This window comes from Hippocampus guttulatus, chromosome 12 (assembly GCF_054856545.1).
Source record: "Hippocampus guttulatus isolate MCC_2025c chromosome 12, RoL_Hgut_1.0, whole genome shotgun sequence".
In the NCBI taxonomy this organism is placed as follows: Eukaryota; Metazoa; Chordata; class Actinopteri; order Syngnathiformes; family Syngnathidae; genus Hippocampus; species Hippocampus guttulatus.
The window spans coordinates 11,093,054-11,106,536 of NC_141272.1; the positions used below are offsets into that span (position 1 = coordinate 11,093,054).

Here is a 13,483-nt window from a genome sequence, read left to right on the forward strand (position 1 = left end):
TCAAGAGTTCATTTTTGTTTTATTGTTCCCGTCATCACAGTGTTTACATAGGAATGTTCGACAAGTTTGATTATGTGCACTGGCTAAGTTCCTTTTAAGAGTGGAATTCAATATCCCCTGCGCAGACGACAACAACACACAGTCCAGGATCTGTCGGTGTAAACTCCACATGAGGCAAGTGGCAATTTATGGAATAAACAGACACCAATAAAAACAAACACTATACACACGCAAATATTTGGCAATGCCGACGGCTCCGTTTCATTGAAGGCATGACCAGCAAGGCCTTCAGGATGAATTAGCGGGCGCTTTTTTTTTTTTAACTCTGTTCGGGCATCCGGGAGGGTTTTATAAATTTATAAAAATGTCCATCTTTAATTGGCTCTCATGGGACCAATTAGCATGTGCCTAACCCCCCCCCCCCCCAAAAAAAAAGAGAGAGAGAGTGAGAGCATTGCGGCCTCACACAGAAAAAAAATCTACACATTTTTATTCAACCTAGTAAATACGGCTACATAATCTTTGCCTGGTGAGCCACTTGTACTGTGAGAAGAAGAAAGTGAATACCATTTTGGTGTGGCAGTATTTGCCTGAACTTATTTCTTTGAATAAATATTTATTGTTGCACTTCAAGTGTTGTTGTTCGGAAATATCAGATTTCGCACATTCCCTTTTTATATTTTTGTCTAGTACAGGGGTCGGCAACCCAAAATGTTGAAGGAGCCATATTGGACAAAAAAAACCCCAAATATGTCTGGAGCTGCAAAAAACCAAAAGCCTTCTATAAGCCTTGTAATGAAGGCAACACATGCAGTATGCATCGGTATTAGCAAATACTGCTCTACAGGTGTGCCCAACCTTTTTTGACAGAAGATCGACTTTTCGATCAACCAACCTCCCGCAATCAACCCGTTACCGCACGCGCGCATACGCACGCACTTAACACACATGCCTACCTACCTACGTCGAGACCAGACGTGGATTCGACACTTTTGCAGCGTGTTAACTACATAGCTCACGTGTACCGTTTAAAAATGTTTCTATCGGCCTTCCAGATTCCCGTTCTTTGCCAGTACCCTCGGTGAATTGTACATGAAAGGCCGTTTTTTTGCAATAGCCACCTGCCTGGCATCCCGCCCTGCTCATAGAAACGTGTGTCGCAGGCTATGACGCAAATCTTTGTTGACAGAGATGTTGAAATTTAAATTTTATTCTACACATTTTTACAGTATTAGAAAATGTTAAGAATGTTTGTGTCATCTTTTTCCTCCTACATAAACTATATTAAAACAAAAAATACATTGCCATCCCCCATCTTTTTCCATTTTCAAACATTTTTGAAAAAGCTTCGGGGAGCCACTAGGAAGGCGCTAAAGAGCCGCGGGTTGCTCTGGAGCCGTGGGTTGCCGACCCCCGGTTTTGTAGATGTTTGTGGTTTTGATTTTTTAAAAATGAATCGAAAGTTACTCACCTGTTACTTGATACTTGAGGGTTTTTTTTTTTTTTTACTGAATGTTAAGTACTGTACTGTAATTATTTGTAGGAGTGCTTTTTACTTGAGTCATGTTATTGTAAAGTAAGAGTACAGTATTTGAGTACAATGTGTGGCTAATCTACACAACCTCTGATGAGAAAGCCATTTAAACTAGGAACTAAATAATGCAAAATGTTTGGGGGGGAGAATAATATCTTTTCAAAGATGGGATTTGACTAATCTGGGAATGCGATTTTCTTTGTTTTTTAAAATTTGTTATTACATGCCCCAGTATAAACAAGTCTTTTTTTAAGACTACTAGTTAATTTACAATTACTTAACTACAGAAAGTTAATGTTATACATAGTTACCTGAAGTGAACTGGAAAGCGTGGTTAACTGGTAACTCTGCTCTAGACTAATTCCCGGAGTTCCCTGCCCTCACAAGTCGTCTTCGATCTTCACCTGCACCACATTGGACGGGCTGGCCGGCGACTCAGTCTGCATATCCCAGTTCCCGTTGACCAGCATGTTGAACTGCAAGTCAGCGTAATGGGAAAAGTCCTGCGGGTACAGGCCGAAGTTCTGGTTGGGGTTGGCGTCCATGTTGGCGAAGGGGGCCTGGCCAGCGTCGGGCATGGGCGGGACGACGGCCGGGTCCGAAAACAGGTCCATAAAGGCGGGCAGCTCCATCAGCTGATTGATGAGGGCCATCTCCTCACCGTCCATGTTGGCGTCTGGCGGCTCGGCGTAGCACATCTCCCCCAAAGGGGCGGGCCCCGGCTGGGCCGTGCATGGCGACATCATGGCGTGAGCGAAGTGGAAGGACTGTTCCGATGCCGCTGCGCACTCGGCTGCTGGTAAAGATGATAAATTATTGGTAGGCGATGATTTAAACACAAGCAAAAATAATAATAATAATAAATAAATAATAAAACAATTCAAAAAGATGTATTACAATAAACAATATCAGAGTGATTATCCAGTCGCTTTGGCTGGCACTAAATGAAATGAACCATGACTTGACATGAAAGACAGTTTATCTATTTCAGTTTGAGTTGTTAACTTACAAAAATCTGACTAGCAGTCAAATAAAGAAATAAATGTAATAATCATAAAACAACAGTTAACAGTATTCATTCATTCATTTTCCGATCCGCTTCATCGTCACAAGGGTCGCGGGGGGTGCTGGAGCCTATCCCAGCTGTCTTCGGGCAGTAGGTGGGGGACACCCTAAACCGGTTGCCAGCCAATAAGAGGGCATGACGGGAACAAACAACCATCCGCACTCATATTCAAACCTAGGGACAATTTGGAGTGTTCAATGAGCCTGCCATGCATGTTTTGGGAATGTGGGAGGAAACCGGAGTACCCGGAGAAAACCCACGCAGGCCCGGGGAGAACATGCAAATTCCACACAGCGAGGCCGGAGCTGGGTACCTCTGCAATGTGAGGTCGACGCGCTAACCACTGAACCACCGGGCCGCCACAGTTAACAGTAATCACCATAATATTGTATGATCCAACTGTGGGGCATATCTTTAAGCAATATGTTTTGTTATCAGCATCTTAATCTTCCTTTGACATCTGTAAAGACATTTCAAGGGCATTGGCTCTGGTATGTACGTGTTGAAGCAGGTTAATTTGAGTACTCTGGGAACGGACCTGTTGTGAGCTGGCGAGCACTCAATGGACAATTTGTTCTTTCGACACTAGTGTTCAAAGTAGGTATTGTCCACTAGGCCTGAATCCAATTTTGCATATGACTTTTTTACTCTTAAGACAATTATTATTTGATTATTTATTCTTGAACTAATTATTATCCAACGCTGCCTTCGACTTGACGAAATGACCCCGAGTCACATGACTATCTATCTATTGAGAGAGAGAGAGAGAGAGAGAGCGAGAAAGAGAGAGAGAAAGTCTTCCGGGCCACTAAAATAAAATTGCAGCCTTTGTGTTTGAAAATTGCATTCTAAAGACAGTGTGAGTAGACAGCGGGGAAAAGTGGGGAAAGCCGTGGGGGTCAAAATGGTGGCAAAGAAGCCGTGGGGGTCAGAACGGTGGCAAAGAAGCCGTGGTGCTCACCTGCGACATCAGTTTTCTCTTGGAAGCTCATGTCTGCCTTGATCTTTCTCTTGCGTTTCACCTGATACGGATCTGACAGTGGAAAAGGTCACAAGGAAAAAAAAAAAAGGTCAATTGCAGCCAGTGTGAAGGGGGTTATCTGTGCACAATGCTCATATTGAAGTCATAGCTAAACGTGATGGGGGGGCGGGGGGACAGAGAGGTGTCACTTCCAATGGCCTAAGCCACGGGTGTTAAAGTCAAGGCCCGGGGGCCAGATCTGGCCCGCCACATCATTTTCTATGGCCCGCAAAAGCAAATCAAGCATGTCAAGTTCCATGATGCTTGCTAAAGTCCGAACCAAAATTTCAAATTGTCATATGTTATCAGCAATAACAGTCATTTTTTTTGACTTTTGATTATTCGTCAATTTGTTGTGCGCTGTGTATGTAATATGTGGAGGTGATGAAACATTTATATGGTTCCCCAAAATTCATAATGGCCCTCCAAGGGAAACCGTAACGGCAATGTGGCCCGCGACAAAAAATGAGTTTGACACCCCTGGCCTAAGCAGTGCATTACGATGTGAAACAGCGGTGAAACCATTCTTTCTTTTTGGGGGTTTGTTTTATTTGTCACATGTTTTATTATGAATTTGATTTGAATTGTTATTTCTGGGTTACAATGGTACTAGCATTTAGTTCATTTGTGCTGATTCAGGTTTAAGATGGCTGTGAGACTATATGGTACTGGGTTTTCTGTTTTTGTTTTGCTGTCATGCTTTCTGAATTGGTTTTGAATGATGACTTCATCATGACAAAACCATAAGCATTACGTTAAGATGTGTCGATTCGGGTTTGCATTTGCTGCACGGCTGCGAGACCGTAGGCCGTCGAGTCTTTTTCGCTTTCATGAACTGGTTTTGAACAGTTACTTTGGCGTTAGAGTAGTTGCGATGTTTTATGATGAATCATTGTACATCTGTTTGGCGAGTTTTTTTTTTTGGTATGTGACCGATGCAAGACGTTGGCGCCCCGCTATTTTGGCTGTGTGAATCTTCAACCCACGCTGACCGGGATTGTACGGCAGGTACGTGAACGTGACCGGCTCGCTCTCCATCTGGTCGGAGAGCCGGCGCAGGGTGACGCTGACGTCCACTTCCTCTGTGATGTCCTGGTCCTGGTAAGGAGGCGTTTTGAACACGATAGCGATCTGCCTGTGGACGTCCGTCTGGGCAAACTCGCCGTTGGCCTTCCACGAGCCGCGGCGGAAGATGATCTCGACGTCGTCTGCACACGGTAAAAAGCGAGTCGGCGTGATGGTTGAGCCTATTTTTCGGCAAGTGGATGACACGTCCATACCTTTTTGCACTTTGTCACACAGCATGTAGATCTCCGTCTTGCCAGTGCAGGCCCCCGTGTACTGGTTCAGCTGGCTAATTTTTAACTGGGACGTCGTGGTCGCTTCTGACGAGGAAAATTGAAAAAGCATATAAAAACAAAAAATTTTTAAAAAACAACAACAACAAATAAGATATAATAATAATAATAATAATAATAGATTTTATTTATAAGCGCCTTTCAAGACACCCAAGGACACTTTACAATAACAAAAAACACAAAACAATACGGGTTGAGCAGCGGCAGCCAAAACGCGCCAGCGTTCACTCAACCCGAAAGTCAGAAAGAAACAAGGGAGGGAGAGGGGGAGAAAAAAAAACACGCTCGAACTACCCTATTTGAGGATAATTTGAGTGAGGCAAAAAACTCCTGCACAAGCATATGACAGTTACAACAGGTCACAAGACATAAACAATGAAGAAGGTGAAACAAGGGAATGTATGAGGGAGGGGGTGCTGGTGGGGGACTAGCTTCCGTGCGTACTTTCATCAGGGGAAGGTCGAGATAGCAGATGTTGTTTTGGTAGCAGGCTGCCCAAGAATTTAATATAAATCACAATCACAATATTGGGGTGGGGATAAACACCATTCCAGAATTCTTCCAAATCATTTGGCCCACATTTGAGTGTATGTTTGGACTTGGACCACTACTGCACTCACTACACTTTTTTCTCTAATCCTAGGTGGTTATTACAAACAAATTTTAAAAAACTACAACCTGTGTTTATAAAACTAAACAAAACTATGTTTTGATAAAACTAGCCTGTCGGTATCATCTAAAGTGATTTCATACTTGAGCCTTCGAGGTATTTTTATTTTATTTTTTTTGTATTTATGTATAACCGTCCCTACAAAAGAAGGAAGGTCAAACGCTTTGTTTCAGAATTGCTCACATAATTCATGTTATTGATTGCAACATTGTTCGAATACATAATTGTTGATTATTCATTTACAATGTCGTGGTAAGCAAGTTGTTCGTGTAGTTGTTGATGCTGTAATTCCTGTACTGTAATTCCTCATGGTGTCATTGTTCGTGTAGTTGTTCATGCCGTTGACCATGTTGTTATTGTTCATGTTGTCATAGTGCATGAGGTTTATGTAGTTGTTGTTGTTTTTTTTGTTTTTGTTTTTTGTCATTGCTTGTGTTTGGGATCGTGATCACCTCTGTCAAACAACTTAATTGGAGATCCAATCAAATCAATGATCAGGTTTCTCATCCTGAAGGCTCAAAATGTAAAAGAATCATGTGTGCAGCCATTCATGGTGTACTTGGATTAAATAAAGAATACAATAGAAAGAATACAAAATCTGAGGGTAAAAGAAATCGTTCCGGAGACGAAAGGAGAAAATGATTACTGGTGAAAAAAAGGAATCATTTGATTTGACCATTGGCACCGCTCTCAGTTATCTTTGCCATCTTGGGTTGGATGTCACTCAATATCTACTTAGGTTTCACCCCGTAAAGTTTGAAGAGGATCGTTTTTAGCGGGACTCCAACTCGGTGGCGGAGGATAAACCACAACGTTGTTGTCGTTTTGCGTGTGTTGCCTACTCTTGTCGAAGATGGGGTTGGACACCATGGGGCTCAGACTGTCCGTTGTGCCGTCCTCCCACTCCAACTCGCACTGGAAACATAGACGCACGGCGTTCATGTCCATGTCCTCGATGCCCTTGGAGTGACCAGCTAGGAGACCAAATAAATGGAACGCCATTACACGCACAAATAGGTGTGTGTGTGTGTGTGTGTGTGTGTGTGAGTGAGTCAGTTTTACTTAGAAATGGGTCAATATTCTGGTTTCTTCTCTTTTGCAGCGAGACATCAAGTTCTTTCCTCCTCACACACTGGATTCCCAAATTGGCAAAGCTGTCCAGATTACAGCAAACAAACAAAAACAAACGTTGATGGACGCATGTTGAAAGAGGGAATCAGGGGGGAGAAAAAAAGACGATAAGGGATTCATGCTTCAAATGAGACTACGACGATATATCCGGAGAGTAAAAGATGCACCTGTGGCGTCTGTTGCTGTGAGGATTCAGCGTCACCACGCAGATACCTGATCCATTCGGGCAGTCTTTTCCCACGAGGCAGTGGGGGTGCGGCCGGTGTGGGGGATCTTTGGTTACCAGAGAAACGGTGACTGTGACCTTCTTCAAGTGCTCAATGGGACCTTGAATCTGAAAACAATGTCAAGTAAGTGTGGGGGAGACTCATTGCTGTGTATTAAGAATAAAAAAAATAACTACATCTTGGAAAAGAAACACAGGCTGAGCGTGATGTGAACTTTATAGAAGAAAAAGAAATTTCATCTGTGCTGTATGTTACACATACAGTTGATTTGACAAAGTTTTATCCAATCCAATATGAGAATTATTTTGAATCTTTCTGCAGATTTTTGCTTTGCTTTCTCACCACACACCGGGAGCACTACCGGGTTGACCGTTCCTGTCCAGTTTCCTTTTTTTTAGGGGGGTCAGTTCTAATTTCTCGCTTTCTGTTTTCTGTCACACTTTCTTTTATTTATGTCAATACACAAACTAAATTTATGAACATGCGCCTTCAACTACTGCAATACAAATGTCAAAAGAGAATATATATGACACCGACCCCCCCCCCCCTTTTTTTTTCTTTACTGGTCCTTGACCTTGCAGCTTCATTTTGTCATACTTGGTGTCACACGGTCTGGTAAAAAGGAGTAAAAAAAACAAACAAAAAACAGTTTCACATGCAAAAGGGGTGGAAATTAGTATGGGCGTCTGTTCCATCCTCCATACCTCAATGGCCGGTTGAGTCTTGTTGCTTTCACTCCCGGACGCCCCCAGGATGCTGCCGGCCGAGCGTCCCTCGCACTCATAGCGAAACCTCATGCCTCGCTCTTTGGGCTGCTCTACCACCACAAGTTTGGGCTTCTCCAGATTGCGCTCCAGCATCTCTGCTCCAGACCGGCTCTTAGAAGGGAGGGCCCCGCTGCTGCTGCTGCTGGGGGCTTTTGATGTTCGCGGGCACGGGAGGCCGCGACCATGGCGGTTCGAGCCAGCGGCAGGATGGGCGGGCGGACGTTGAGACATTTCCCGGGGCGAGCAGAGCTGCTGCAGAGGGGGTGTGAAGCTGCAGCTGGACTAAAGGCAAACCAAATTAAAATTAGATTCAACTACTGTAGGTGATATGAAGATCGCTCATTGAAAACTACATTCAAAATAATACTACATGCATATACCATATTGGCCCGAATATAAGACGGTGTTTTTTGCATTGAAATAAGACTGAAAAAGTGGGGGTCGTCTTATATTCGGGGTCTAGACATTATACCCATTCACGACGCTCGATAGCGCCAAATATCATTGAAGCGAATGCTGAACTTGACTCCCCAGGCCAAAGTGAACCCGTTACGAAGAATAAAAATAAAAATAGGGGTAGCACGAAGAAGAAAAATAAAAAAGAGCGGCAAGAAAGAAAAGAGAAGAAAATAATAGAAGAGATAACGGAAAATGGAGAAACGCAGCGACAATGTGGAGAAAAGTGGATCGAAGATTGGCCAGGTTAACTGGCAGCTGAGGAGAAGTTATGATGTAATTTACATTTCAAAAACCAAAAGCCATTCATTTACGACTGTGATTGCACTTTAGTTTCCATATTTAAATGTTCAGATATTAAGATTTGAATGAGGCAAAATAACATGCTTTTTCTCTCAAATATATTGTTATAATCATTTGTTTCAGATGTACTGTAATTATTTTCTGTATAAAAATTAATTTGGTGTTCAAAAAGTCTTTTTTCAAACTTGAGTCTTGAAAAAGAGGGGGTCGTCTTATAATCAGGGCAGTCTTATATTCGGGCCAATACGGTATGTCTGACCAGTCTGTAATGCACAATAGATGACTGCATCACACCGAGGGGCATTTTTGATACTTTGATGAACTTATATAGCTGCAGGAGGTGGTCAAACTGCTTCCAGCACAATGAAGTGCTTTTCTACCAAACTAGATTTACTGTAATAAAATGGAACATTTATCCCCGACCATGCCTGAGCCTTATTATCTCTGTTAAAAACAAAACAAACAAAAAGCTCCTGAATTGAATCGTAAATCTAACAGTTGATATCTCTGACAAGCATATGGGAGTGCAATGAAGCCACAATAACCGAGTCAACAATCATCTCCGAATCCCAGACGAATTTTCCATTCCCCCAGACGATGTCAAACGCACCGAAAATCAAGCGAGCCACCGACCAGTACGCTTAACATGACATCATGCAGTAAGCATCGAAACGATCCAACCTCCAGGGAAAACCGAGACAAGCTGCAGGCAGTAAGTAACCAGCAGGCCGTGGGAGAAGGAGATCCTACCTCTCAACATGCCATGATCATGCAGGATAACATCCCCCCTGTTGCTCGTGCGCTTAGCTTCAACCAAACATCGGTATACGAAAAAGGGCTGAGCGGCGTCAGCCGAGAGGAAATAGGAAGACGACTCACGGTAACGACCAATGGAAGAGCCGCTCCCGGCCAAGAATGTGACCTTGCACCCCTTTTGAGTGGGCTTGGCCAGCGGAGGTTGGGCAAAACCGAAAGTAGGAGTCATGTTACGGCCTGGATTCGCAACTCCTTCCACGGAGTTTAGTTGCTGTGACGTAACTTTGGCGAGAGTTGAAACTGTCCCACCGATGCAGGCTATTTGCTGAGCCACATGGTTTACTGTAAGACCTGCCTGACTGCTTTGAACCGTGGTGTCATCCACATGAAGTCACATGATTTCCCCCAAGACAAAAACAATAAGCCCAAACAACTTTTGCACTGGCCCTCGTCCTGTTTGGCCTTGCTGATGAAGTGTTGTTACTGGGACATTTCTGCCAGATTCATACATTTTTTTCTCCATCTTTTATCAAGCCAAAGCATCCATTTTACCTTTGAAAAATATCACAGAACACCTCCAAATAAAAAGTATAAATAGTGGAATAATGATGATGATGTTCTGGTCAAATGGAGTTTGTCATCGTGGAATCTGGGACTAAGGCGCCGCGAGAGTGGCTGCCTTTCCAGAAGCTCCTATATTTTGTTCTTCTACTTCTTCCTTTCGTAACTTTGCTACTGTGAATTGGGAATTTCTCCATTGCGAGACAAATAAAGGTTATCTTAACTCAGGGGTGTCAAACTCATTTTAGTCGCGGGCCAATTTGGAGTCTTCCCTCGGAGGGCCGTTATGACAGTGAAACCAAAAAATGATTAATTGTACACAACAAATTAATAGATTACTAGTTTTGAAATCAGTCAAGTCAATTATAATAGTTTGTTCAATTATTGTTCAAGTGAGTGTAAACTGGATAACAAAATTATTGCAAAAACTCCACATTATTTATTACACATGACAATTTCACAATTTTGTACAGATTTTAGCAAGCTGACACAGTTGAATTTGCTTTCACGGGCCACATAAAATGACCTGGCGGGTCGGATTTGGCCCCCGTGCCTTGAGTTTGACACCAGTGGTTTAACCACATATATCAGAAAGCTGATATATGTGGAAAAATTTGTGTGCTATATGAATGGCAACAGGTTCGTTGTACCTTCTGACCATGTCATTTTTTTCTTCCTGTCACTATTCGCCACTGGCATTGATAGATGGGTGAAGATCTATTTGAAATTAAGAAAAGATAATTGTCTGACACATTAAATGAAATTGGATTACCTCCCAAGGCATGCCTGATGATCTGCCAGTGCACATTAAGTGTGCCAAGGCACAAAGGTTGGGAACCACTGCGACTCATGGGCTTGGCTCAAAGTCAAATGCAATGAAACTTTAAAAGCGCACCACAATCCATTCAATTATAGTGCCTGACTGCAAATTTGTTCTGACTTGGAAACAATTTTTACCTCGACAAATAATGGATATGTATTCTGTTCCAGGGCCGCTGTGTCTAACAGGCAACATCGAAGTAACCTTTTCATCACTTTTACAGTTGTCCCAACCCAGGAATGTATTTTTGGTCAAAATTGTAACCGTCCAACTTGAAGAGGTTCCATTGAAGTCTGTGTACCACAATGCCAACTTTTCTAAACTAATTCCATTTTATCCACGTTTAAAGTCACATCAAACGCCAAGGCATTTGATGTGATGTGACGTGTCAACTCTTAAGTTTGAACGGAAAAGATCAAAACCGTTACAACCATTAATCACAGGATTATGCTCTGGACTTGGATGAAAAGGCCTTTTCTTTGCTCAACCCCCCACCTCCCCCCGCCAAGCAGCACCACGGCATAAACGCGCACTGTCATGTCACACAGTCTGAAAATAGATCGAGATGAAAGCCAAAAATATGCCATTTTGATCACGATATCATGGGCTGTATATTAATACAACTCCCCCCCCCCCCCGTTCAAGGTACAGTCACACAATACATCAGGACGCTTTAATGGGAGGAAAGTGAATGGCTTCTGGACTCCGGGCTCCAACAAACAATCTTTCCCCGCCCACTGTGCGACCAATCCCAATTTAAATACCTACCGGTACCTGACACGTGGTGCCTCTCGCCACCAGCACTGGCTGAGATGATGGCGAGGAGGAAGAGGCGGCGGCGGAACAAAGCCGATGCATCCTGTGGTTCTGGCTGCACAGCTCAGCAGGAGGAGGCGGCGGTCTGGGGAGGGATATGCCTGTGTGGTCCTCTGTAATGATCTCCTGGATGAGGTCTGTGACATAAGACATACCGGTAAGTAGTTTCTTAGCACCTGGGAGGAGACGCGTCAGATGATGGCTAAAATCACTTGCTACAGTAGTTTTTGCAATTTATTGAATTTTAACATTTCTTTAATTTAAAAATGGCTTTCACCATATGTGAACTTCCAGCCATGCACGATCACAGATGCAACCAGCCGGCAGGTACGTTGTTTGAACAAACACGGAAATAGCTCAGTTGTTGACAGACGCGCTAGACTTTTTGCAAAACGAGGATATGAGGTTTACTGCGGTCATACTGAATGTGAGTTAAGCTATTCTTGTGACGCCATTACAAATGACAACAAAACAGTTGACGTAGAAATGGGCAAATGTGTACAGTTACACCAAAACGGCTTTGAGAATCTGTTGACTACGCGCCAGGTAAAACAAACAAAACAATGTGGGACAAAATTGCAGGGCTGTGGGCATCGGGACGTGTCCAATACAGCCAGCTTCCAATGCATAAGCCAAAATGGAGCAGGCGTAGGCTGTTTGTCATTGCTGCTAACTGAGTGTATGGGCTTGTTCACAGCTGTTTAAACCAAATAGCAAATAGTTTTAGGAAAAACCCATCCACCTGAATGACAGGAAATGTTCATTCATTTTGTAATTATTTTTTAATGATGTCAGAGATGGAGCTGTTGTAAACATGTACGTAAACATTACGTGTTGTATTTAATGTTGATCACCGCTTTTTAGAAGAATTTGGGGGCAGGGGGTCCGAATGAGTAATTTAGTTGTAGATATACGGTATTGTTCCATGTTTTGACCAAATTTGTGATCGATATTCCAGAGACAAATTTTGTTCCCGGGACGTCCCTGAGCACGACAAAAATTGAATTTACAAATACAAAAGCTGTTAAAAACTTTAAACATGGTAGTGAATTGTTATTACTGTATGGTTTTAGACTATATTATATCACAGAGTGTAATTAATTTATTTTTCAAGAAAAATAAACCTTGCAAAATGATTGTCTGTTTTTGGGGGGGGGGGGGCTGTGGTAGGGATTAATTTCAATTTGGGAAAGATGATTTGAGTTGAAGCACTTTGACATCTATTTTTTAAGTGTTGCAGGTTGTAAAAAGTTTGAGAACCACTGGTTGAAGTTCAGCATCAGGTCAGTTGAGGTGACAGCCGACTTTCATCTCTCAGACAGGGAGCAGATGCAGTCTTTTACTCACCAAAGTCGGACAGTCCTCTCTCTGTCGGACAAACAGAAGTAAACGATCGATGAACAAGAGAAAAGACAGCAAAACTTGTTCGACTGTTGACAATCGGCGTTACGCACCGAGAAGAGGTAAAAAAAAAAAAAAGACATGAAGACATCATATGGCAATGATGTCATTATCTCTCATCCATACACAAACATTACAGCTAGGACACCTACCGGGAGTGCAGCGAAAAATGTCCATGTCTCGAAGCGCGGAGGACATCAAAACAGTCGTTATTGGTGGTTTTAATCTCAACAAAGAGACTTTAGTCCTCCACCGTACGATTCAAAGGGTGTTCAGGTGTCTGCAAACACCTCCAAAGCCATGGGATGGATAGCACAGCGACGAAGTAGTCCGTTTGCAGCACTTTCGGCGTTTCCGCGGCAGCTGGCCGCCGATTGGCTGCTCGCTGCACTGGAAATCCCCAAACGTCACTTGGCTCACCGTCCAACTATTCGACAGCCTGAGCCGAAAGGATGGCCATAAACCAACGACGACTACAGTAAAACGTTTCCATGGTGACAAAATGTCGTTAAAAAGGCGAATCAACTTTTAATGACGTTCTCCCTCCACATTCACTTTTACCCTTCATATATTGGTTTCAGAGATGCACTCCAAGT

General features: G+C 43.1%; 1 protein-coding gene across 6 annotated transcripts; it reads right to left on the reverse strand.

Annotated features, from left to right (window-relative positions):
• Positions 1–13,254, reverse strand: relb (RELB proto-oncogene, NF-kB subunit). 6 transcript variants are annotated; one of them, XM_086125646.1, is made up of 11 exons: positions 13,040–13,254; positions 12,834–12,854; positions 11,445–11,623; positions 7,712–8,056; positions 6,948–7,114; positions 6,712–6,803; positions 6,492–6,623; positions 4,902–5,006; positions 4,614–4,829; positions 3,562–3,633; positions 1–2,327 (listed from the first exon to the last, which is right to left on the reverse strand). In XM_086125646.1, exons 1-11 carry the CDS (start codon positions 13,083–13,085, stop codon positions 1,915–1,917), a joined length of 1,788 nt encoding a protein of 595 aa, XP_085981772.1. In that variant the 5' UTR covers positions 13,086–13,254; the 3' UTR covers positions 1–1,914. The 6 variants fall into 6 exon arrangements, with proteins under 6 accessions (XP_085981772.1, XP_085981771.1, XP_085981770.1 ...); XM_086125645.1 differs by having other exon boundaries at positions 1–2,330; XM_086125644.1 differs by having other exon boundaries at positions 11,439–11,623.
• Between the last annotated feature and the right edge of the window lie 229 nt (positions 13,255–13,483).

Excerpts from the sequence above, each read along its gene's own strand:
- relb (XM_086125643.1), bottom strand. The coding sequence starts at position 13,085 with ATGTCCTCCGCGCTTCGAGACATGGACATTTTTCGCTGCACTCCCG. Across the intron at positions 6,804-6,947 it reads CACAGCAACAGACGCCACAG|CTTTGCCAATTTGGGAATCC; the intron begins GTGCATCTTTTA and ends TAATCTGGACAG. Across the intron at positions 4,830-4,901 it reads GTGTGACAAAGTGCAAAAAG|ACGACGTCGAGATCATCTTC; the intron begins GTATGGACGTGT and ends TACCGTGTGCAG.